At 37.7% G+C, this 27902-nt stretch overlaps 1 protein-coding gene across 4 annotated transcripts in view; it reads right to left on the bottom strand.

Annotated features, from left to right (window-relative positions):
* Positions 1–8104: 8104 nt before the first annotated feature.
* Positions 8105–27902, bottom strand: part of LOC124595930 (dual 3',5'-cyclic-AMP and -GMP phosphodiesterase 11-like) — a 317214-nt gene continuing 297416 nt past the window's right edge. For 3 of the 4 annotated variants that reach the window (XM_047134846.1, XM_047134848.1, XM_047134847.1), the window contains 3 exons: positions 21477–21551; positions 19668–19751; positions 8105–9003 (listed from right to left, as the gene is read on the bottom strand). In XM_047134846.1, coding sequence (XP_046990802.1) covers positions 8878–9003; positions 19668–19751; positions 21477–21551 — 285 coding nt within the window. In that variant the 3' untranslated portion in view covers positions 8105–8877. Of the gene's footprint in view, positions 9004–19667; positions 19752–21476; positions 21552–27902 lie in introns of those variants that run through there. The other variant, XR_006978262.1, reaches the window with a different exon arrangement.

Raw genomic sequence — 27902 nt, 5'->3', positions numbered from 1 at the left:
CAAAGCATCAGTCACTCATTTAACATAGACATTAGAGTTATCTGGAATTTACATCCATGAACCTATATATTCAGGTAAATTGTAAGAGAAGTGGTCAATGATATATTCATTTGCTGTGTTTGTGAATATCTGGAGATTTTCCATTTCCTGTGTGATGTCTGCTGGTAATCTGTCACAGATCTTTGAATCAGAATATAAAACTCTGTCCTGAACTCTAAACAGGGATGCACTGTTTATGTGTAAATTGCTTTGACTTCTAGCACTGTGTTTTTGAATTCCACAATTAATTTTAAATTCATCCTTATTATGAACAACAAATACCATTAGGGATTTTATGTTTTGGCATGACAGTGTATAAATCCCTAGGTCCCTGAAGAGTCTTCAGCAAGATGTTTGGTTATCAGCAATACACAAAATGTTTACAGCACACTTCTGTGGAATGAATACCTTTTGATCCAAGCTGCTTCGCCCCAGACAATTATGCCATAGGATAATACTGAGTAAAAGCACACAAGTCAACACAATAAGAGAGGTGTCTAATTGTAAAGACTTTAGAACTGAGCTACTTGATTAACTTATCCATTACTGCCAAGACAAAGCTCACCATCATCTGAATTCTAATGTTCCCTATCATGACCCATGCGGCAGAAACTTGGATGACAAAAACAGTGGATCATTGCAGGATTGATGCTCTGGAAATGTGATGCTAGAGAAGATTACCTTAATACTATGGACAGCACATCAAAAAAATTAATTAATCCAGAGTCAGTGTGGCTTCAGAACAAGACTGTCAACTCTTGTTAACCAAAATCAGTTGAAATATTTTGGTTACATTGCCAGAATCCAAGAGGCAATAAAAAAACAATCACAATAGGGAGGGGAAAGTTAACTGCCAAAAGTCTATAGGATGCACATCATTTCAGTGGACGGACCTAATTAAGAGCCTGGCCAGCATGAGCTTGCAGCAAGCAAGTAACCATGTCCCAAACAGAGCTTCACGGAGGCAGGCTGGCAAGTGGGTTTACCATGTGATGCCACTACATTCTTGTGTAGGGCTGTACCAAGGAGAGAGATCCATGTGCCAGTGCCATCTTTGTTTATTATCCATCTGGATGCTTAGAATCTTCACACATGAAGCCTCATGTAACAGGGTAACTGTAAGTCACCCTGATTTCTTTTTAATTGCATAGTATGAATCTTCGGAAAGTCAGAAGTTGAAACATTTACTGGGAGCCAGTCATGAGCTTGTTCCATTATTCTCCGGGTTGGTTCTGGCATGGAGGTGTCTGGGGCCCCTTATGACTGTACTAGTGTCATCAGCAAACATCACACTTTTTGGAGAGTCCTCCAGTGTACAAGGTAAATCATTTATGTAGGCCAAAAACCATTGTAGACCAAGCACCAAACTTTGTGAGACATCATATTTAATGTTTCCTCATTTGGAATTTTGTCATATTCTTTTTGTATCCTTTGTTAATGTGGCAGACGGTTCTTATATGACCTGTTATGGAATGGAATGTCTTTAACATCATGTAATTTTAGTTTCTCTAGAACAATTCTGTACTCTACACAAACATAGATTGTGGAAAGATCACAAAAAATGCCAACAGATTATTTTTTCTTGTTTAGTTCTACCAGAATTGAGTTCATGAGCTCAATACAGAATTTAGACAAAGCTGTAGTTGAAATGTCAAGTCTGGGAAATATTTGGAATTTTGTTATAAGCTGCTGTCCAAAAAATTTTTCAAGACATGGAAAGATGGAAATGGATATATAATTAGAATCGACTTGAAATACTTTTGTAAATGAAGTTGGCCCTACCACATTTTTAATTCAGTCTCTCAGGGAATAGCAGAGTGGTTACAAAATTAATTAAAGTGAGGCAATACGAAGTCAGCAAAAGATTTTAGTACCATAGCTGAAACATAATTTTAGTCAGAAAAGTTATTGCTCTTCAGTGACCTCAAAACTCTTTTAACTTCTTTAACCCAAGATCAGGTGTAGTTGATGTCAGTGGTTGAGTATGCAAACACCTGACCAAGTAAGTCTGCTTTCAGTGGTCAGTTTTTTGTCACCTACTATTAGATTAAATTCGTGTAGTACCTAATGATTCAAATTTAAATCATCTTTCTCACTCCTACTGTTATCAACAAGTTGAATATTATTTGCTTTACTGAGTATATTCATTTCAAGCCTAATAACGGTCAAAATTGTTTTTGCATTGTTATTGGAATTTCAAAATTTTTGTGCATAATACTTGGTTTTCACCTTCTTGACAGCATGTATTGATCCCAGATAGTAGCCACCATTTCTCTTGAATTCCTCAAGTGTTCCTGGTCATCATAAGGAAGACTGTTTTAAAAACTTTTATGAATGTTTTAAGGAAAGAATTAAATTCCTCGTCTACCGTGTGTCCTTTGGAAACTTCTTCCCATTGGTTAACCTGTGAAATCTTACATAAATTTTTAAATTTACCTAGCAAAGGGAATGTTCAATTAAGTTTGGGCCTTGCTGCCCACCATTGTGAACAATAGTCCACAACATTTTGATTGGACACCTGCCTGTCACCTTCTGGTGAGTCATTGAAGACTGAAGGAGACTTCCCATCCCATGGTTTATTAGAATGCTGATTCAGCATATATGATTCCATGAAGATGAGAGTTCGGTTCCTTATTTACACAGTTGATTGGGATATTTTATTGCTGCCATTTAAGCATTTATTATGAGATACACATCTGTTCCATGAAAGACAATTGGATTTAGAAATAAATTATGAATTGGCAATGTGCTCTGTGTTTCGGATACATGTGATCCACAAAATATGATTTAAATAATGATGGAATGGGAAAAAAACTCCCACCTATTTCCACTGCTCTGTACCTTTATAGTAAACCACATTCTGACTGTAACTCTGGTGTGGTGTCCTCTTCCTTCCTGTCTTCCTTCCATCTTACATTCCAGTAACATTGTGCTTGTTATTAAATAGTTCATCTTAATAGTTCTCACAGCATACCACTGGTTCTTAATATTTCAAGTTTATGCCCAACATTGGACAGTATCTTTTACTTCCCTGTGACTCAAAGTATTTTTCTCAAACCAAGCTCAGTGAACACAAGGAAGGAGTTGGACACACTATTGTAGTTCAGATAAACTGACAGCTTTCTCAGACAATTAGTTTCAACATACATTCATCTATATCAAGATACCAACATCTTAGGACCTTACATGTAACAAGAGGCCTCTAACAAGCCTGCTTGTGGTTCATTGGCATGGCAGGCCAAAATCTATGGTGAAGCACATGGGCAGTGTTAAAGCTCAACCAAACAACACTCATAGCACTTTTTTCCCCTCTCTGATAGCCTCTGCATATAAACAAGACCAAGTCCCATTCTTAATCTGTCACAGTCAAGACATCTTGTAAGGGATTTTTTATAGATTAGGAAAAATATTTAACTGTATCAATTACATATAAGAATGCAGTTGGAGTTGTTTACTTTGAATACTCCATACATTAACATATTACAACATCTTTTGGGAAAATCACTTCCTAGAAAAAACTTTTCCTTGATCCGAAAAGGGCAATCCGCATTATGAGTGGTGTCCATATGAAATACTTTTGTAGGAATCTTTTTAGTGGTGTCACAGCAGACGTTCTCCCTTGTGTGTTTCATATATTAAATAGTGCTTTTTCTTCAAAGCCAATACAGTATATCATAACCACAATACAAGGTGACAATACGACAGTTGTGCAGAATAAATTATTCAAGCATGAAAGTCTATCAACAGATATCAAATCCTTGTTCCTCAACACCCAAAATTCAAAACAAAATTTAAGGAATACCTAATGCAAGAAACATTTAAGGATTTTTTTTAGAATAAATGAGCATGTTGGTATGCACTTTTAATGTTTTACATGGATGTCTCAGGTGACATATCATGTCTCTAAACTGCTATAAAATGAGGGGCAAAATGTACAGTATGTTTCATGTTTGATGCAAGTGCTGCCTTTTTTAGCGGGGAACAACATTCAAAGTTGTGTCAAGAGATAACGGTAAGGGGTGCAATGTTAGTGTAGGCTAGACACATGATGATGGAGTGTAACTGAAAAGTGTTAATATGAAACCTCTGTTCTGGATGCCAAGAGCGTTCTAGAACATTGGCACAGGTCAGGATATGGTTTCCAGACAGTTTAATATCCAAGATATGTGTGAAGACATCCCTCAACCTAGAGGATGGACTTGTGCATAAGAGTTGAGAGGGGATGGAAGAAAATAGTGTGGTACAAAATAGTGGTTTCACAGTGTTTGGTTCTGAGCCATATTTCTGGTGCAAGCAGGAAGAATTAGACAGGCATAATTTTAATCTATGGTAGTTTTTGTTCCCAATTTCGTTTAGCATGATGCTCTGACCAGCTGCTCAGAAAGAGTGATTAAATTAACCCTTTTCCCTTTGTTGCTGTATTTAGTTTCTTTCACTATGGCATACATGAAGTATCAATCAACATTTCTTGTGTTGACTATTCAAGAACACAGTAGTCTGTGGATAGTGAGCTTGCCTTGGTATGAAGCTTTCCTGACAGTCATGAATCCAATGACCTGATGATACACAGATTAGTTGTTGACTATGCAAGAACACAGTAGTCTGTGGATAGTCAGTTTTCCTTGGTATGAAGCTTTCCTGACAGATATGAATCCAATGACCTAATGTCACATAGATTAGTAAGGAAATTTCAAGGAACTGAATAAGTGATTGACAAACAAAACTCTAGAAAACCAAGTCTTGTAACTGTCAATACACTACATTAATTAGCAGCAGCTATGGAAAGAAGTCTGAGAAAATCATTACACTATTTAGCACTTCAGGCTAGTGTGCCATATTGATGAAGTAAACAGATCAATAAAAAAAATCATTTCCAAAAATATAAGAAAACCTAAGACAAGAAGTAATCACTATGGTAACTAATGAAAGAGACAACTGAAAGAGACAAATGCAGGAACAAAATCGTAAGGATGAAATTTGTAGTGAAAGAAAGGAACAAAATAGGGAAAACAGGGGCAGAGCAAAAGAAAAAGGAACACAGCTACAGAATGCAGAGGTTTTGGGAAGATAAAAAGAAGAAGGAAACAAGAAAAAAATGAATAATCATGTAACATTAAAGATAATCACATTCTTCAGGTCAAAAATGCATAATAAAACTTATAAAGATAATCATTAATTTGAATTTAATCAGTCACATTGTATCTTAGTTTATACTATGTTCAGGGAAGACACACTGAGCCATCATGCAACAGCTGTTGAGTGAAATGGCCTGTGAACATCCAGTGCTAATTACAGACATCTCCTGTATTTTCTCAGTGCACCCTAATATTAAAATTCTGGTGACACATAAAGTTTGTGAGGAATGATTGCTTATATGCTAGCTGTTTATAGATTAATTCCATAAAGTTCATTTGCCACTGTTAGCCATCCTTTGTTTGCCTTTCAATTGCTGGACGTAATGTGGCAAGTGATATTCTACAACTAGCAGTGCTAGGGATTAATATGTATTCTCATACACGGAAGGAGCTATGTTAAGGCAATGTTCCCAGGAGAGCAGAACATGCCACTTGCTTCAACTAAAAACTGATATAGTGTTCCACTAAACTCAAACTTAATTTCATCTCAGAAACATACACATATATTACCACTTTACTTCCTTTTACTTATATTTAATATTCATTTAATATCAAGGGCTGCTACAAGTTTCCCCATGAAATTCCTTGATATTTCCCTGATTTCCAGACAAGTCTTAACATTTTTCCCTGACAAATTTTGAGATCTCATCAGTGAGTTAAGATGTAAGTTGATAATCTGTCTTTGCAGCTACAGCACAAGAAACAATAGTGGAAATGAGGAAATATTAAAAAAAAAGAAAGAAAAAGAAAAGAAAAGAAACTTGCAAGCATATGGTGTTTCCTGATGTAAGTAAAAATCTTTAAGTACTAATGTCAAAATCTTTTGTAATGAACTGTTTTTAGATGGAGAAAGCAAGCCAAATGATAAATGTGTATCATTATGATCAGTGATGTTATTTTATTTCAGTAAAATGAAGCACACAAAAATATGCATTTCCTTGGAGTCACAAGACAGATTTAAAATACCTTCACTGATTTCAGAAATAACCTCAGGAAAAAGTAGGCCTCTTTAAGAAGTGCATAAGGTGGGGAAGAATTGTGTAAACCAACACTGTAGGGGACTACAAATAAAATGTTCATTCTACAGTGTTTGTTATTGTCAGTTATTACCCAATGTGTTATGTATATTATTTTACAGATATTGTGTGATTTTTCTTTTGAGAAATAAGTGAGTACATGGTGTACACACCACCACTGACTGACACAATTTTCTTCTTCTTATACTTTGTAACATATAAAATACTTTTGAAGTGCAAAAGTGTGCTAGAATAAAATGTCTATAAAACATCTCACTGCCCAATGTATTTGCGGTGAGACAGTCACAATTCCTGAAATCCATCACTCATGGCCTCTGCCCTGCTGAGGAGCACCACAGTCCATGGATAAACCTCGAAAATCCACTGCATTTGCCACACACAAGCAGACCTAGCCTATGGGCAGATCAGTGAGACTAGATCCGATGGGCAGGGCCTTCACATTAGTGGCAACTACGTGGCTTCAGATCAGCAGGCCCAATCCATTATAGATACCAGCAGAAACGGCCTGCGGTTTTACCCCAGCATGGAAATCCAATCATGTGACCAGCTATTCACAAGTCACAGACAGCATGTTGATGAAATGAGACTACGGTGATCGATCCATGCAACAGATAACTTGTTCAAATACTCAGAATCAATAATAATGAGGACCACAAAGATGATTGCTGAGCCACAGTCAGGCACGTAGGAAAGATAATCACACTCTCACAACTAAATTTTCAGCCATAGCTTTTGCCAGTAAATGAGAACACACACACATTCACACAGTCACTCACACGCAACTCATGCACGCATGATCACCTTCTCCAGTCACTGCATCTACAGTTTTTGAGAATCAGATCCAAACATTACACTCCTTATGCCTCCCTGCGTCTCACTGGCAGATGCTAGGCTAGTGGCAAGAAGTGGTGACAGCACTGACTGCAAGCTGAGGGGAACAGAGGAAGGGAAGAAGAAGTAGTGAGGGAGCAGGGAAGTGGCGAACGTACTCAGCTGCACTCAGCCAGCGACGATGCATGACACCTCAGTAAACAAACCATTTCAGTTACTGAGACAAAAACGAGATTTTTCCAGTACTTTTTTCAGATTCCCTGATATTTCCCTGATTTCCCTAGGGTGTTGGAAATTCCCTGATTTCACGAACCTGTGGCAACCAAACCTGTGGCAACCATGGTATCTATTCACTTCAGATTTTTGTCTCAGTTGAATACGAGCACTTTGGGGAAGAGTAAGTACTGCAGAACTGGAAAGAGAATGTAGAATTTCCTCACAGTGGTTTAGGTCTTCCACAGTAATGTTATACATACCATTCCAAATAATTTGTTTTTCAAATTCTTTTAATTTCAAAATTTTTATCAGGAGTCTGTGAAGTTCATGATTGTTTTTTCCATGTTCAAGAAGCAATGGCTCAAATAGTCCTACAGAACATTATTTTTGGCATTTAATTAAATAAATCTATCCAGTTGGAAAATAAATGTTCTTGTAATTTTAGTATGTACCATAGAGTATATCTTCATATTAATTACTAATATTTATACTGCTGTAACAGAATACCTGTGATGTAAACCTACAATTCATTTTTTTTTTAAAAAAAATAGGTTAGGCTCTTGACTAATAAATACCTAGGATTTGCCCATATTGCACAAAAAACTAAATATATTTCGTTAGAGGAATTCATGTCTTTGGAAATTGATTGCTCAGATGTATTCATTGTTAGTTCTATGCACAACACCATTTCAGTGTTGCTGAAGTAGCCCAAATTATAGAAAGTGTTTCCATGTTGCCCGAGGTTGTGACGCAGTTTCATAGAAAATAATTCATAGCCTGCACAACCCACTTTCAGCCATAATAACCAACAGAGGTAAAAAGGAAAACAGAAATAAGATTCAATTCTGCAATAATTTAAATATTTTATTTTCTACATCAAATGATGTAAAATAAAAAGTTAATTCCAACTTGAAATAATACTTCAATTAAAAACTGCGAAATTTTAGAAAATATACATCAGTTGTTGGTCCAGTGATACAAAACTGTTCTCACATTTCCAGATAAATGAATGTGAACAAATTAAAAAAAAATGGTGATAGCATTCAATCAGAAAAACAGATGGTGGGAAACACATTGATGAAATAATTATTGCACAAAGAGGAACTGAAAATAATTCTTTTACAACACATTACTCCAAGTTGAAAACAAGTATCCTTTGGCATTAAATTAATTGTTTAATTACTAAGCATCTATAACAAGACACTTCAAAAGTTAAACCTGAGTAGAAATACTATGATCAAAGACTCAGTTACTGAGTCTTAGGTTATGGCATCAAAACAAATGATAAATAAATAAACAGCAGAATGGAATGGCAATATACATTAAAGTACACCAAATATACATATAATTTACACAATCTGTACAAATTTTACTTACAAAAACTGCTAGAGACAGAAGGGTTGGCAATAATGGTACCACATCCAACACAGTAACATACATTTATACAAACATTCTCTCTCACTCATATACACATCCATACATACACACATGAGACACAGAAACTGAAGTATGTACTACTTTTGAACTTTGGTTTGTAAAAACTTCCACTGGTGCATGTATGTCTTCCTTAAAGACTCCCCATGCCCCTGGCAATACAGAAAAATTGTGACCTGTCTCAACTATAGTTCTTCCAGTTCATTATGGTCTTCATCCTGTGATACACCAGCAAGTCGCAGCCAGTTTACTCTGTTCTGTCGTACACCTTCCACCAAAGGTTCCAGTTTATCTGACAGGGCTGCAAAAGCCTGTAATTACAAAAGGAAGTCTCATATTGCAACTTACATTTAAAATATCTGTTAGTGTGTACAAAGAGGAGTTAGGAAAAAAATAATCTCCCATTATTAAAATATAGACACAAACAAGAATTTCCCACTGAAAAACTCCCAGCATAAATACAAAGTATACACTGCTGCATAAGCAGTGGCAGAATCCTGTAGCTGAGTAGCTCTTTCATTTGCAACTGTTTTATTAATAATATGTAGTAGTTTGAATACCATGCACAAAGACGTTAAAAAATCTGCTTCTCTTTACAACCTATTCCCAGTCATTCCCATTAAAATATTATTGTAAGGAAAAAAACAAAAAGCTTTTCGGTGTGTGATTAAGTCATGTCATAAACTGTGTACATTATAGCTCTCGTGACGAACATTTGTTGTCAAACAATGGATCTTTTTAAAGCACAATACAGGTTTACACATAGAAGATTTTTGCTAATGCCAACAACATCCTTAGAAACTGTTGTTTGCAAGACTGCAGTAGTACAGCTTACAGCATGCCAAACAGATTATGAAATTTTAACCTTTTGAACCCCCCCACCCTTGTTCAGAGATTAAGGGTGGAAAAGTCAACTTTTTATACAGTTTCAATAAAATTTCATCCAGAATTCAGATATTACAAATGCATGGAACCTAAAGACCATGTACAACAACATCTGGAGTTAAGTCCTCACAATGACATGGTGCTGAGCAGAAAACAGTTGAAAAATTAGACCATAAACTGATTTTTGCGTGTGTGTGTGTGTGTGTGTGTGTGTGTGTGTGAGAGAGAGAGAGAGAGAGAGAGAGAGAGAGAGAGAGAGAGAGAGAGACAGAGAAAGAGAGAGAGAGAAAGTACTGCAATGGTTTATTACTTACTGATATTTAACTCCACCACAGCTCAGCTCCCACCTTCATTACTTTTTGTGTTCTTTACTGCTCTTTCACACTTAAGTAAATTGCTTCTTTGTGTTTTTGTAACTTAATTTAGTGTTGGCTCATATTTTATTTTATTTTGTGTCAATTATTGTATTCTGTTTATTTCTGAAGATCCTTCCACCTCTTTGTTGCTTACTAAATTTCTCATTACATCATTTCCCCTATTTCATTTAGTTTTATTTATCCTTTCATCCTTAGTTTACCACATGATAAACACTGTAGTTTGCATAGCTTCCAATTACTTCATTTACTTCAGAAGCACAATTTTGCCATTTTAATATAACATCCCCTCATTCCCTTTCTGTAGGTCTCTCAAAATTACACCCAAGAGACTTAGAGGTAAAACAACCATTTTTGCTGTCAAACTTTCTTCCAACACCCATCACTAGTCTTATTAAAACCAGTGAATTTATTATTATTTATTGGGTCACAATAATGTCCTATATGCATCTCCGTTACAGGTGAATCACACTTTCTTAAAATTCTCCCAATAAACAGAATTCTATCATCCATCCTCCTTTCTCTTTCTACAATCCTCACTTGCTTGTTCCATTTCATATTGCATTGCAACATTGTGCCTAGATATTTAACTGGTGTGACTGTCAAGCAGCATGCTACTAATGCTCTATTTGAAGATTATGGGCTCATTTTTTCCTACTCATCTGCACTAACTTATATTTTTCTACATTTAGAGCAAGCTGGTATTCATCACACCAATTAGAAATTTTGTCTAGGTCAGCTTGTATCCTCCTACAGTCATTCAACTTCAGCACCTTCCTGTATACCACAGCATGACCAGCAAACAACCACAGACTGCTGCCCACCTCATCTACCAGCTCATTTACATATACAGAAAATAATAGTGGTCCTGTCACACTTCTTGGGGGCACTCCTCGTGATACCATTTTCTCTGATGAACACTCATCATTGAGTACAACATATTGGCTTCTGTTACTTACTAAATCCTCGAGCCACTCACATATGTGAGGATCTATTGTATACGCTTGTAGCTCCGTTAACAATCTGCAGTGGCACAAGGTGTCAAATGCTTTCTGAAAAATCTAAAAATTTGGAATCTGCTTGTTGCCCTCCATCCCAGTTCACAGTATATCATACAAAAACAGGGCAAACTACATTCTGCCATCAGCGATACTTTCTACGACCATACTGAATTCTGGACATAAGTGTCCCAGTCTCAAGAAACTCTATTGCATTCAAACTGAGAATATGTTCAACAATTCTGCAGCAAACCAACATTAGAAATACTGGTCTGTAATTTTGTGGATCCATTTTTTTACCCTTCTTACACACAGGAGCCACCTGTGTTTTTTTCCAGTTGCTTGGGACTTCACACTGGGTGAGAGATTTGCAGTTAATGCAAGCTAAGTAAGGAGCCAATGCTGTTTACTACTCTTTCTAAAACAAAACTGAGATTCCTTTTGGGCATGATGACTTATTTGTTTTGAACTCTTTCAGTAGTTTCTCTACACCAGGAGTGTTTATTATTATGTCCTCCATACTGGACTCTGTTTAATGATCAAACAGTGGTATGTTTGCACAATTCTCCTGTGTGAATGATTTCTTAAATGTGGAATTTAATACTTTGTCTTTCATTTTACTACCTTCAACTTCCACATTGGACTAGTCAACAACAGACTGAATGGTAGTCTTAGACCAGTTTAGCTGTTTGACGTAGGACCTGAATTCTCTTGGGTTCTCGGACAGATCTTTTGCTACTGTATTATGGTGGTAATAGCTGTATGAGTGGCACATAAATCTTTCCATAACGTTTGCCTGTCATCATTTGCACCTTCTTTTTAAACCAAGAGTACTACAGCCTTTGCTTCCTCAGCATTTTCTGAATTTCATTATTAAAGCCTGGTGGGTCTTTTCCAACCTTAATCCACTTACTAGGTACATAGTTCTTTAGACAACAATTTACAATCTGCATAAACTTTATCCATAATTCCTCAATGTCCATCTTATTGGAACTATGTGATGTCAGTTCACTGTCTAAGTGAGATGCTAACAACTGCTTACCAGCAATTTCTAGCAGAAACTCTCTCCTAATGTTTTCATTAACTTTTGTGAATGCAGTTGCTATAATGACAGTGTGACCACTAATCCCTGTATCTATACTGATGCTGTCGATAAGGTCTGACCTGTTTATAGCTACAAGGTCTTAGGTATTTCCACTGCATGTGGGCTGCCAAACTAACAGGTGAAGACAGTTTTCAGAAAATGTGTTCAAACGTACTTGACAAGTCTGTATGTCTGTAGCCCCTCCCCCACAATGAACCCATAGATGTCCCTGTCTATACTTGGTAGGTTAAAAGTTATTTACAACTGGTATTGCGTGATCAGGATATTTAAGCACCACTGACTGTAGACTTTCTTTGAATGATTGTAAAATGGTCACAATGGAATCAGGTGGGTGGTAAAAATACCTAACAATTAACTTCTACTCACCAAGTAAACGAGTAGATTTTTTTATCTATCCAATTAAATTATTTTGTCAAAAATTGATTATTTTTGTTGTTATAACAATTAACTTCATTTCACCTAGTCCTATTATAGGTGACCAGGTAAATTCACTCAACTGCATTGAACACTCCCTCTCATACGACATCTAATCTGTTTTTCCAATATAGGTTTCCTGACCCACTAAGTATCACAGAACTTACTACTGCAGTTCAGCCAGCTCTTGGATCCGAGAACAATCTGAGCACCCTCCTATTATCAATGATAAGTGAATAAAAATATTGCTGATCTCTTGCCATGTGTGCTACCTTGATGAAAGATTCTGCAAATGATTGCATTCTAGTACACAGTAAATTTTTATGTAGTCAGTGAATTAATCAGAGGAATGATGAGATGTGACTCAGCATGAGCCAATCTTTGCTGTACTTCCAGTCTTCTAGTTGTATGCCACAGAAAATTCACAGTTGAGGAAGTTAGACAACTACATGCAGTGTGTGGCAACAATGTTTACCTGCTACACCAAAGACCTGAACTTTAGTTTATGATGTGCAATATAGAGCTGCAAATTATTTGTAGTACTTATATATTTCAATCTACCTGTGCAGTAGTGACTGATCTGCCACAGAAATAAACGGCAGTCATGTGTGTGAAATGCGTTTGTGTGAGTGTGTGCAGGTGTGTGTCTATTGTTGACAAAGGCCTTAACGGCCACAAGCTATAATTGACAGTCTTTTTGTTGTGTCTATCTGTGACTCAGCATCTCCGCTATATGGTGAGTAGCAACTTTCCTTCTCGTAATATTGGTAGATAAATAATTGAAATGTTAGAAAGGTGAAAGTGACACATCTTTCAAGGTAAGGAACAACACCAATAACAATAAAAGAAAACAGAGATCATAATTGTGAAACTATTGTCAGAAAGTAGAGGCACAATCCATGAAAACAAGGGAATATGCCAATAAATGATAGTGTTGATAACTGTCAGAGTAAAGAAGATGTGAGAACCCACAATTACCAATAAATCGAAGCTGAAACAAACTGGAACATTAAAATGCTCAATAAAATTAATTTAATGGACTGGTGATTGTGCATGATGATAAAAGTTATCAATTTCAAATGATGATAAAAGTTATCAATTTCAATCCTCCATTCAGTCATTTTTTTGCATCAACATCAGAAGGCTTCCTTCTTTTCACCACTGGATGTGTCATTGTATATTTGAGGTTGTCCAACCATTATAATATTAGGTACAAGGTGCTAGTTTCCAGGTGATAAGAAATGACAGAGACAATGACCTACTGGAAGGAAGGATAGATGACTTAAGGAAACATACAGGAGCCACATGGATGTGTATAACTGATGACACTAATTCTTGGAAAAAGTCTATTAAAGGCCTTTACCCAGCTGTGGATGTCAAATGGCTCACAATAATTATGTAGTCTGTTTCTTCCTTAATGGGTCCCCAATTCTTTCTAATTATCTTCCAGTGGAATATTCTCAGTTTGTCTCCCATTAATTTGAGTGTGCTCCATGTCTCTGATAAAGCCAGAGTTACACAAGACAACTGTATAAACTTTATCTTTGCTACCTGATAAATCCAGAGTTACACAAGATAATTGTATAAACTTTATCTTTGTTACAAAAGTTTCGTGATGTAAATATGTCCTTCAGACTGTAATAGCAGAATGATCCAGCTAACATAATTTATGTCTTTCCTTACTTCCTTGATAACTTCATCACCTCCATCTTTGCTTTAGACCAACTCTGACTCAAATATAATTTTAGTGACAAAGCATATAGCGCAGTGATATAAAATGAAAATTTTTGTGTGTAGGAATGATACAGTATATTCCTACATTCCTCACTTAACACTGTTTCATGAAACTCTGTTAAGCAGGCTTTCACAGATTTGCTAACACTGCCTTCAAGTGACTGCCAGTTACTGTTTTCCAGTGTTCCCTGATATTTTCCCTTGAGACAAACAAACCTGAGGAACAGATATTGTCATTCCCTGTCACACCTATTTGGTATGGGTTCTGCACACTTGAGCATTATTCTGGAATGGATCATGTGTGTGTTGCATAAGCAATCTCCTTTGGAGACAGACTACATTTTCCCAGCACCATTAAATAAATGCTTTGCCTATGAATAAGGCTACATGATCATTCCATTTCATATCCCCACAAATTGTTACACCCTTGTATTGTAGGTGTTGATAATTCTGAATCCTTTTACACATATATAAACATATTTATTATTTACAAATATGGAATTAATGGAAAATATTCCAAGTGTCATTTTTTCACAAAACACAATTTCCTTGCTACTGTGTTCATGGTACTCTGCTGCATGTTCCTGACTTGGCCCAGCAGCAAACCACAGGGAAAGTCTTTCAAACATTAATTAGTAGATGGCAAATGGTATTCGTGCCAAACTGTGCTTCACCTGGAGTTCTAAAATTTAAAAGATATAAGAATTGGTTCTTGTTGACAGCAGTTCCACTGGTTAAAAACTTTTTAATATCCATGCAGGTGCAGGATGTCAACAGCAGACACAAGGCACTACAGATAGTATCTGTCCTTTGCCACCAGAGGTGTGCTGACCCAACAGCAGCATAGAGCAAAGCGAGCGACCACTGGCCAGTCTTATTTAGTACACAACATGAGCTCTGTTAGATCTTGCCTAGCTGCTATCCCTGCTTTAGACTCTGACTTTCTCGCTTATGTTCTTCATGTTTATACAGCACTCTGCTCGCGACAAATTTAGCTTTGTTCCCTGATTACACATCTGTGCCAGGTGTGGTCATTTAGTGGTGATGGGTTCTTACCTTATCATGCTTATGGCAATCCTTTTGCCACTGGTTTCAGTATTATGGACTTCAAGTTAATGGAACTTTGGCAGCAACAGGCCACTTTGGCAGCAACAGGCCACTTTGGCAGCAGCAGGCCACTTTTCTACAGCTCATGTCCCAGCAGCAACAAACACATCACAGTTGATGGCCATGGCTGACCCCCCCTCCCCAAGCCATTTTCTGCTTTCAGCAAGTCATCTGAGAGCTGGCAAGTCCAGTAATCCACTGTCTTGCAGGCAGCAAAGTGCTTTGCTTTTGTCTTCTACTACTTGTTTATATGAAGTGGTGCAAAAATTGAAACCACTTTTGGACCCTAGTGAATTGTCTTAGCTAGCACAATTTCAGATGTCAGAAAAGTCTCCTATGTGGAATCACTGATTTGAGATGGGATTGTGCACCCTACCCCTGACAGGGAGGTCACCAAAAAAGCTGTAGCTAAATCCATTCCTAGTCTTGGTAAAGTACTTCCAATTGCTAATTCTTCTGAGGCTGTTTCGGAGGCTCAGAAAGTTTTTACAAATGACACTAAGCTTTCCCAGGCCGTTAGTCACCATCCAAGTACCAGTCAACTCATGATTCCAAACTCATCATCGTCATCTACTTATGCCCCTCATATCTCACCAGACTGCTAGTGTTTTGTGAAATACTTATTATGTTGCCTATTTTGCTCCCTCATCAATGTTGCAAGACCTTTTTTTGTAATTTTGGGTGGATCACAAGCTCCCTCCCTTCTTGGCATTGTGATGTATGACATGTATGTTGAAGAACCTTTAGTTCTGCCTGGAATGTGGCACTGAATATAATGGAAGCTGATGCCTACATCATGCAGCAAAATGTTGGGCCTGTGGCAAGAGCTTTCACCTGCCCTTCATCTGTCACCAACTGGCCAACCAGCCATTTTTTCCAAGGTAACAGAAGAAAAATGCTGTGGTAGATACAATCATGACCATAGAACCAGCAAGCAAGCTCACACTGGCTCTGATGCCATTCAGCTTGTCCAACTGTTCACGGGCCCAGCCGTGTGTTTAATCCACAAGGAATATCAGCAGCTTGGTTCCCCTTTGCTGCACTGGGCCCACCACAGTGTTCTGTCTTATTATTGCAGGTTCAGTCCTCTTCTCAGAGAACTGTCATTGGCAGCTAAATATAAACACATTGGACACAAACTAACCTTCTTGGTTGGGTGCTCCCCTACTGATAATAAGATTTTCAACTGATATGTCCTTACCAGTTTTGGGTTCACAGTACAGGACCAAGTTAATTACGTGTCAGCCATAGTGGCATATACTCTAGTGCCTCACCCAGAGGACTTGTTGTCCAAACGATCTTGGGACCGCTATTTACTGAAAACTGATTTAAAGATGCATACCTTAAACTGCTGCTTGATGAGATTCATGGAAGTTACTAGTTTTAAATACACTAATGAGCTTGTATAGGTGGTGTAATCATTTGCTGTCTGGTATTGTGAATGCACCCATTATTTTACAAAAGCATTTGGAACAGTTGATTCATGGTATTCTGCACTGTCTCAACTAACTGGGTTATTATCATTGGGGGGGGGGGGGGGGGGGGGGGGGGGAGGGGGGTGACATATGCAGAACATCACTAGTATCTTGAAACCCTTTTTCAAACAGCCACTGCCAACTTTAAAAGTTCAGTTTCCGTGTCTCCAGCATCAGCCACCTGGGGTGCATTCTTTATTCATAAAGATATCATGTGCACACACAACCATGTCAACTCGATCACAAAGATGCCAGAGCCAACTAACTTTAAATAGTTCCAGTCATTTCTAGGAAAAATAACACATTACATCAACTTAATTCCCCAAGATTCGCAGACTGAACACCCTCTCAATCAGCTGTGCAGGTGTCAAATTAGTGTGGTCACCAACTATCAACAGGCTTTTCAGTGCCTTAAGGACAGTTTCAAGGCAGCCTCATATCTGACGCATTACACAATCGGTCTGCTGTTGACACTGGCAATGCCCATACACCGCAGTGCAACACTGCGGTGGCTTTGTCACAAGTTACCAAATAATTCAGAGCATGCAACTGCCTTGTCTCAAAAACATTAAATGGTGCACAGCTCAACTATTCCCACTTTGAGAAGGGGAATTCAGCAACCATTTATGGAGGCACGAAGTTTCATGTATATCTGTACAGCAGCAAATTTCACCTTTATTTCCTTGTTTGGGTATCGGTCTATGCTCCCAAATAAGATGACACAGTATCTGCAGTGCTAGAAATTGTTTTTAAGTGGCTTCCATAACAAAATCCATTTTCACCCCTATTTCCCCCCCCCCCCCTCCCCCCACCAGTGAACACACCCTGTACCACCTCCCTCTTTGCCCCAGTGTGGAATTTAATCTCCAGGAAACTGTTTGCTTTTCCCTGCATCAATAGGTCCCAACATCCTTCTATGAATACCTGCTGATGGCAAATGAGATCACTTCAGCATTTTCCTGTGATCCAGTGCTGCACAATACTTTGTCAGCAGGCCGGAAGGTTAGCTAGAGCACAATTATTTTGTACTGTGCTATTGGCTAAACATCATGCAGGGCACCTTAATATTGATCACATAGGATACTGACTACCGGGTTGTCATTCCACCCCAACCCTATCCCTGCACCCTCTAGCTCCTTCATGCACAAAAATGGAAGATGAGGCCTATGAAAGCATTGCCCAGGAGTTAAGTTCCCACACCCGGCATCAAAGCCTACATGCTATCTCAATCTAGCTTCCCCGGCTCAACATTTTTCGCCATGGCCCCTACCGAACCAATCTTGTAAGATGGTACATGTCCATTTCAGGGTACTATATGGTCCCTGGTGGAAGATGCCCTCCCAAACTTTCCATTTGTCACACATGTCATTGACCAGCACCCCTGCTAACATTTATTTGTATTTTTGAGAGTATTTTTGCCATTAGGGGGCACCCTGCACCCTGGTGTCTGACAACATGCTCCAACTTACGTTGGCTCAGTTTAAAGCATTCTATTGCTGCAGTGGCATCAGCCATCTGGCCGTTGCACCATTACCCCCTGCCTCCTGTGTGGCGGCTAAGTGGATAGTCTGCACTTCAAGACTCACATGGAGAAGGCCTTGAAGACGCCATCTACCGACAATGCCTTGCACAGCTTCCTCATGGTTTATCACTCCATCCCTATCACTGGAGTCAGTCTGTCCAAAACCCCGCATGGGTGCAGGCATCACTCCCTGTTAGACCTCTTGTGTCCCACAAATGGCATATATCAGTAGCAGATCTGAGGCACTACTGTTAGTATCTATCTGGCACCATAAGAGACACAATTACAGGGTCATGTTGACTGATCCAATACCAGCAAGAATCTGAGTGAGTGACTGCTGGCCAGTCCTGTTTAATACACCACATGAGCTCTGTGAAACCTCACCTAGCTGCTATCTGGATATCAACTCTGCTTTGGTCATTAGCTTTTTCATTTATGTACTTGGTGTTCATAAAGTGCTCCACTCACAACAACCTTTGTTTGTTCCTTGATTACGTGTTCTTGCCAGGCACAGATACTTTTAATCTAACATTGTTCCAAGTACCATTAATAATGAAGTACTGCATTTAATTTGTGGTAACACAAATGCAGAAACACAAACACTTCCTTCCTGTTATTTTGTCAAAAACTGACATTTCTGAGACTGTGGCTCTGTACAAAACGCAAATTAATTCTTGAAAAGAAGGCAACAGCAACCAGCCACTTTTGATGATGGTATTTGTTAATAAAAATACCATTGTTACCAGTGTTCAACTGATAGGTTCATCTTCAGGTGGCTATTCATATTTCTGTTACATTTCTTGTTGGTTACATTAATTACTGAGAAAGAAAACAGCCAACAAATAATGTGAACAACAAAAAATGTAATACAAACATGAAAAACCATTTTATGATCAACACATCAATTTGAAAATGGTAATGACAGTATTTGTGTAAATAAATAGACATATTAACAATGACTGGTTGTTTTATTCTTTGCAAGAATCATCTTGCAAGAGCTTTCATATTGGCACTTAGAAGCAGTCAGTTACCTGATAAGAAACTTAGAACATTATTAGTAAAGTTTCTAATTTTTCTCATTATTTTTTGTATTGATATGGTGCACGGCATAAATCTGTTGTATCAGAATATTTTCTCAATTTTTTGGGTACAAATTAGTTATCTAAAAACAGGGATAAAATGCCTCCTGACAAATGTCAGATATGGCACTTGGAGGGTTTTCCATCTCCACTCTTCAAATGTTCAGAAAGGTGAAGTTACTCTCATAAATGAGCTACACAGCAAGGATATTTGAAAGGGAGATAATTCAGTCTGGACAACAGTTAAGCATCAGTGGTATGAACTTAGAAATTATCTCTTACCTCATATATTGGAAGGCATATGGAATCTATAAATCCAACTTGCATTAGGGGCAACTGGTCTTCCTTTTCTCGGTTCATTAGATCCTGTAAGAAATGTGAAGCATTACCCAGGGTATAAAATAAGCAGTAAATTTAGAAAAAAGAACACTAACAGATAAGAGGTGTGGTCAAAAAGTAATGTGCATATTGTAATTTCACATATTGTACTAGTCCAATTAGTGTAATTTTTTCACTGCTGTGTTGGTAAACATGCCCGAAAATTATCTGTACATTGTTAGCCAAATTGGATATTTAGTCAGACATTAGCTATCAGAAAGGTTACATGTATTTTTGTAGTACTGGTGTTTATTTATTATGTATAAAAATGGATCAAGTATTAGAAGTGTTAGACACAGCTTTTGGTGAGCTTGCTATGGGTGAAAGAAGAGTTTATGAGTGGTGTAAGTATTTTGAAGAAGGCCACAAAGACACTGAAAATGATGAGCGCCATGGATGTCTCACATAACATCAACCAATGAAATCATGGAAAAAGTGAAAGAAATTATTATGGATGATTTCCAAATCACAGTCAGAGAAGTTGCTGATGAAGTTGGCATATCAAGTGGCCCATCATAAAAAATTTCTGGAGAAATCTTGGTTGTAAAGGATATGATACTAAAGTTTATTCTAAAATTGTTGAATTTTGAAAACAAACAGCAGTGAATGTAAATTGGTCACAAGTCATTAGATGAAGTCAACAATAATGCAGAACTATTGAAATGTGCTGAAACAGGTGATAAAACAGGTGTTTCATGATAGAACATTGAAACCAAGGCTCAGTCATTTGAGGATAAGCATCCTGGACTGCCAAGTAAAAAGAAACTCAACAAGTGCAGTCAAATGTGAAACATATACTCAATGCCTCCCTCGATTTTAACAGCATAATGTGCCATGCGTTCTTGCCACAAGGAGTACTACTTACAAGTTTGCATGAAGCAATCATGGGGAAAGGGGGGAGGGGATGCTTGAATTCTTGGCATAAGAATTAATGACTTTTTCACCACAATAACACATTTGCTCACTTTGTTGTTTCTGAAGGTTTGGTCAAAAATAATATGCAATGCTCCAGTCTCCATACATGCAAGAAATGGTCCCATGTGACTTTGTCTGTTTCCAAAACTAAAGAAACCATCAGAGGTTCCTCATTTTACAGGCACGAGTAAGATTGAAAAAGCATCACTGAAAGAGTTAGAAGCTATCCTAAAGGATCAAGTTCCAGAAATGTTTCTTGGATACTTGAAATTTTAAGATAAAGTGTTTCATCAAAAATAATAAGTGTGGCCTGCCTTAACATTCCTTATTTAGTATGACAAATACTCTTACCTTTAAATCATACTATAACTGTAGATGAGATATATTTTCATGAAATAAATAAGAAAAATTGTGGCAGACATGTTTTAAGTAAACATGAGCGGAATATCTTTGTGTGAATTTATGACTAGAGGAAGACAGTATACTACTCAGCCCACTTTCATACACCAACAAAATAGTTGTGATGTTGCGAATTTGATACAAAGCTTGTTTTCTAAAAGAGGTGTGCTCTGCCACACTCAACTTGATTTCTCAGTTGTCACTTAATTTGAAAATGAGGAAATAATGGTAGCTGATGAGCATTTGGCAGATAATGAAAAGATCGAGATATTAAAAGACATGGAATATCTGAATTAATATGCTCATGCAGTAGAAAAAATAGTGTCAGTTATCCTAAGCTTAAAATTCTATTGAATATGATACCAAATTTTCTTTCAAAATTTTAAAAATAGTACTCACAATAGGTGTGATGTTCAGTTCCTGACGTTCCATATCACCCTGTTCAAAGAATTCACTTGACACCAGTTCTGCCACCTAAAACAAAATACTCAACTGTCACACAGTACTCCGGTTTACATAAGAACATCATGTTTTCAGACAGTTCACATTATGATTTTTGATAACATATTTGGAAGAAACAGTGATCTAAATCCAAGTGTAATACACACTCAATATTGATTGCAAGCTGGGGATATTTTATTAATGGTGACAAGTTTCAATCTATACAGATTACTTTCAGACCATAAGGCACCCCTGAAATGTTAATATAAATTTTCATTGAGGGAAATCAAAAACTGAAACACATTAACAGTATTCACAAAATAATGTAAATGACAACAAAACAAAAAATATTTATATCCAACAGTGATCTGCAGAGGCAATGGGTGATGGATGTCCCCATTGATCCGTGAGCTCAAGAACTGGAGCAATCATTTAAAAAATTAACAAAATTGTGTAGAATGATCGATGTCTGAGCATTTGGATGACTGCAGATGTGAAGATGAACAAAATATAGTAAGACGAATTTTGTGTGATGAATTACATATGACAAAGGTTTGTGCAAAACTAGTTCCACAAAATCTCTCTCCGGAACAAAAAGACCATCAGAAGAACATTTTCTCTCATGACATGGAATGACTCAGTGAAGAATTGGACTTGCTCACATGTGTCATAACATGCGGTGAAACATGGATCTTCCAGTATAATCCTGAAACAAAGTGTCAATCAGTACACTAGGAAACACCCACATTGCCAAAAAAAGAAAAAAGCACAAATGAGTAAGTGCAAATTGAAGGCACTGCTGGTAGTTCTTTTTTCGATATCAGGAGCATTATCATGCCTGGAAGGGTGCCTGAGTGTCAAACCGTTAATCAGTAATACTAAAAGAACCCTAATCAAGTTTAGGGAAAGAAAAAGAAAGAAAAAACTGGATTTGTGGAAGAATGATGCATGGATTTTTCGTCAGAACAAAGTGTCATCCCACAACGCCATATCTGTGAAACAGTTTTTGGCAAACAATCTGCATTCCTGTGGTCAAAGATCCTCCATATTCACCATTTCTGGCTCCTTGTGATGTTTATCTGTTTCTGAAAACCAAAAGTGCATTGAAGGGAACACATTTTCATTCTTAAACTTACTGGCAGATTAAAACTGTGTGCCAGACTGAGACACGAACTTGGGACCTGTTGCCTTTTGTGGGCAAGTGCTCTACCAACTAAGCTACCCAAGCATGACTCACAACCTGTCCTCGTGGCTTTACCTCTGCCAGTACCTGGTCTCCTACCTTCCAAACATCACAGAAGTCCTCCTGAGAAACTTGCAGAACCAACAGTCCTAGAAGAAAGGATACTGTGGAGACATGGTGTAGCCACAGCCTGGGGCTGTTTCCAGAATGAAAATTTCACTCTGCAGTGGAGTATGTGCTAATATGAAACTTCCTGGCAGATAAAAACAGTATGCTGGACCAAGACTCGAGACCAGTCCATTGAAGAGGTGAAAGCAAGAAGACCAGAGTTGTTGAAGAGGGTGTCAATGAATGACCTACAGCATTACTTTTGAACAATGGAAGACATGTATGTAGTGGTGTATAGATAGCGGCGACGAGTATACTGAAGGGCATGAAAGTTAGTTGTAACTCTGTCTGGGGTAAACGTTTCTGACAGCAGTCTCATTTACATGCCACACATTTTATATGTTGGCAAAATCTTGAAGTTCACACTGTAAGGGTAACATCTGGTATCAATCCTCAAACCTCATGTAAACAACTTTAAAAAAACTAAGCATCCTAACATCATCATCATAAAACAATTACTTTCCTTTGCCATTTGTTGTAACAAATCAGTCACAATTTGAAAATGCATTCAGAATTCAGAAACATAACAAAAAGCCTACATGACCTCTACTACTGACAACTTAACTTTATTCTTGCACAGAAAGGAGCAAAGTATGAACATATAAGAAGTAAGAACACAAGAATTCTCATGGTCAGTATGTAGCCATATTTTCATTTACAAAATTTTGTAACCTTACTGATACAAATCACATCATAGTAAGACGTCACAAATACAGGGTGTTTATAAACAAATATCGGGGCTTGAACGCTTTATAATATCTATTATATTAAATTTACAGTTATAAATGATATGTCAAATGAAAGAGAAACTCAAACAGTTTTACCAAGAACCTTATAAATGTTCAATGTGAGCACCATTTGTCACACGGCACACATCAAGTCTATAGCCAAGTTCTTCCCAAACGTTGATAAGCGCGTCTTCAGTAATTGCAGCAACAGCTGCTTCAATCCGGTTTCTTAATTCAGGGAGGTATGGTGGTAGCAAAGGCACATACACACGATCCTTGATGAAGCCCCAGAGGGAAAAAATTGCATAGCGTTAGGTCGGGTGAACGTAGAGGCCATGCAAAGCAAGCCCTGTCATTGGGCCCCTTGAGGCCTATCCAGCACTTGGGTACAGTGAAGTTCAACCAATCACGTACTTTGCTATGCCAGTGAACATTTATAAGGTTCTTGGTAAAACTGTTTGAGTTGCTCTTTAACGTGACATATCATTTATAACTGTAAGTTTAATGTAATAAATACTATAAAGCATTAAAACCCCGATATTCATTTATAAATGCTCTGTAAGATCCAAAGAACACACCAGTAACTATGTTGCTAATGTCTACACCAATATTTGTCATTTTGAGGAACTACTAACAGAACACAATCAAAAAGAAAGTGATAATGAGAAACAGTATTGAGAATGTTGCCTAGTTGTTTAGTATTTTCCAAATGTGGGTTAAGTGAAGATATTTTGATGAAAATAGATGCCTTGATGGATAAAGGGATTGAACGAGCATAATATTGCTGATAGACCTGTGAAATTATTCAGTTATTTAGGGGAGATTAAAATTTAACTGTGATGGGAGATGGGAATACTATAGCGGGAAAGGAAGAGAAGGAAAAGTAGCTGAAGAACATGGATGGGTGAAAGGAATGAAAGGAGAAGCTACCTGGTAGAATTTTGCACAGAGCATAATTTAATCATTGTGAACACTTAGTTTAAGAATCATTCATGTAAGCAGGTTGTATACATGGAAGAGACCTGCAACAAAACAGAAGATTTCTAACTGATTATGTTTGTTGTTGTGGTCTTCAGTCCTGAGACTGGTTTGATGCAGCTCTCCATGCTACTCTATCCTGTGCAAGCTTTTTCATCTCCCAGTACCTACTGCAACCTACATCCTTCTGAATCTGCTTAGAGTATTCATCTCTTGGTCTCCCCCTACGATTTTTACCCTCCACGCTGCCCTCCAATACTAAATTGGTGATCCCTTGATGCCTCAGAACATGTCCTACCAACCGATCCCTTCTTCTGGTCAAGTTGTGCCACAAACTTCTCTTCTCCCCAATCCTATTCAATACTTCCTCATTAGTTATGTGATCTACGCATCTAATCTTCAGCATTCTTCTGTAGCACCACATTTCGAAAGCTTCTATTCTCTTCTTGTCCAAACTATTTATCGTCCATGTTTCACTTCCATACATGGCTACACTCCATACGAATACTTTCAGAAATGACTTCCTGACACTTAAATCAATACTGGATGTTAACAAATTTATCTTCTTCAGAAACGCTTTCCTTGCCATTGCCAGTCGACATTTTATATCCTCTCTACTTCGACCATCATCAGTTATTTTGCTCCCCAAATAGCAAAACTCCTTTACTACTTTAAGTGCCTCATTTCCTAATCTAATTCCCTCAGCATCACCCGACTTAATTAGACTACATTCCATTATCCTTGTTTTGCTTTTGTTGATGTTCATCTTATATCCTCCTTTCAAGACACTGTCCATTCCATTCAACTGCTCTTCCAAGTCCTTTGCTGTCTCTGACAGAATTACAATGTCATCGGCGAACCTCAAAGTTTTTATTTCTTCTCCATGAATTTTAATACCTACTCCGAATTTTTCTTTTGTTTCCTTTACTGCTTGCTCAATATACAGATTGAACAACATCGGGGACAGGCTACAACCCTGTCTTACTCCCTTCCCAACCACTGCTTCCCTTTCATGTCCCTCGACTCTTATAACTGCCATCTGGTTTCTGTACAAATTGTAAATAGCCTTTCGCTCCCTGTATTTTACCCCTGCCACCTTTAGAATTTGAAAGAGAGTATTCCAGTCAACATTGTCAAAAGCTTTCTCTAAGTCTACAAATGCTAGAAACGTAGGTTTGCCTTTCCTTAATCTTTCTTCTAAGATAAGTCGTAAGGTCAGTATTGCCTCACATGTTCCAGTGTTTCTACTGATTATATGTGGTGCAAATTACAGATCTTGTCTCACACTAACACCATCACGCAACAAGAGTGGTGCATTGTCAGAAGAGAGCACATGTTTAGGGTTTCTTGCAGAAACAGTTCTGCCACAGTGCAGATAATAGGCGTATCAAAGTGAAATGGTGTGGCAACTGAAGATGTACTCCAAAGCTGAAGAATGCGGGACACCACATTTTTTGTGGGCAAAACTTCAAAATTGTACTTAAGTTCACTATGAAGTTGTGGACTATATGGACCAAATGCAATGTTGTTTCCAGTTGTAGTGAAATTGTACTAGCGATTTGACCAAGGCTGCACAGACATGGTTGTTGCTGATCAGGAAGGAAGGCCATCGGGATGAACCGAAGACAATGTTCCAGGAATCAAGGAATTGATTTGCAGAGTTTGCAATGATGAGAATTCTCGCACAGCTGTTCGCCAATGGCTCTATGACCTAGAAGGGTTTTCTATCATCGAGACCCAACCACTGTTTACAGAGACTTGGTGACTACATTGAAAATAGTGTTATCATCTGTTTGACTTAGAAGTGTGATGAAGCATTTGATAAAAGTTACTTAGTCTGCCATAATAAGGTGTAACTTACTGTTTGAAGTCGCCTCATATAATGATAAGACAGATTTAAAACCCAGATTTTAAGCTGTATGACATTTACAGAGGCAGATGTGGACTCTTAGCGTAACATACTGGTTATGAACTGCAGATCAAAACTTATGTAACTGCAAAATGGTAGGACATTAAGGCAATGGGATCTGGATAGAGTGAGAGAAATAGAGGTGGTTGAGAGTTTAAGAGGAAGTGTTAGGCAACAATTAATAGAAACAGGGGAAAGGAATACAATAGGGCACCCTTGATAGATGAAACACAGCAGCAGAGACTCAAACAGGGAAAGAGACAAGGTCCACTATAAATCCTTGGGTGACACAGGGAGATACTGAATTTAAATGGCAAGAGAAAAAAAAGTATAAAAATGTATAAAATGAAGCAGGCAAAAGGGAATACAGCTGCCTATAAATAACAATGACAGAAAGTGAAAAATGGCAAAGCAGGAATGGGTAGATGAGAAACACAAGCATGTAGAAGTATGCTTAACTAGGACAAAGACAGATGCCACCTACAGAGTGGCCTTTGGAGGAAGGAGAAGCAGCTGTATGACTATAAAGAGTTGAGGTGGTACTTTAGTACTAAGCACAGAAGGGAGAGTTGGAAGGTGGAAGGAATGCAGGGAAGTGAACTTTAAGACAAAACTATAGAAGTGGAAGAGAAAGCAAATGACAATCAGATAGGAGTTATGGTATTGAGAGTAAAATTTGACAGAGGACTGAAAGATGTGGTCAAAACAAAGGTTTTGGAGAAGGCTACATTCTCTCAGGATTATTGAGATCCTTGGGAGAGACAACTGAGACATAACTATTCTGCATGGTGTGTGAGATATAAAACACAGGCAAAATACTCTCAGACTTCAAGAAGAACATAATAACTCCAATTACAAAGAAGGCACGTACTAAGAGGTACAAGTATTTCTAAGCTATCAATTCAATAAGCCATGGTTGCAAAATACAGACACTAATTTATAAATATACAAGAATGGAAAAACTGGTAGAAGACAACCTTAGGCAAGATCAGTTTTGGTTTCACTGAAATGCAGACATACTCAAAGCAATACTGACCCTACAACTTTTCTTAGGAGATAGGTTAAAGAAAGGCCGATCTATGTCTATACCATTTGTAGACTGAGAGAAAGCTTTTGACAATTTAGACTGAAATACACTCTTTGTAAAATTATGAATGTGGCAAGGATAAAATACAGGGACTAGAAACTTACTACTTGTACAGAAACCAGATGGCTGTTATAGGGGTCAAAAAACATGAAAGGGAAGTAGTGGTCAAGAAAAAAATGAGACAGTGCTGCAGCCTAACCCCAATATTATTAAATACGTACACTTAGCAGGCAGCAGAGGAAACCAAGGAGAAATTTGGAAAGGGAATTAATGTTCAGGAGGAAAAAATAAAAACTCTGACATTTGCCAGTGACATTATAAATCTGTTAGA

Source organism: Schistocerca americana, chromosome 2 (genome assembly GCF_021461395.2).
Source record: "Schistocerca americana isolate TAMUIC-IGC-003095 chromosome 2, iqSchAmer2.1, whole genome shotgun sequence".
NCBI lineage: Eukaryota > Metazoa > Arthropoda > Insecta > Orthoptera > Acrididae > Schistocerca > Schistocerca americana.
Note: the sequence above shows the minus strand (reverse complement) of the source record. Positions and strands in the feature narration are given on the sequence as shown.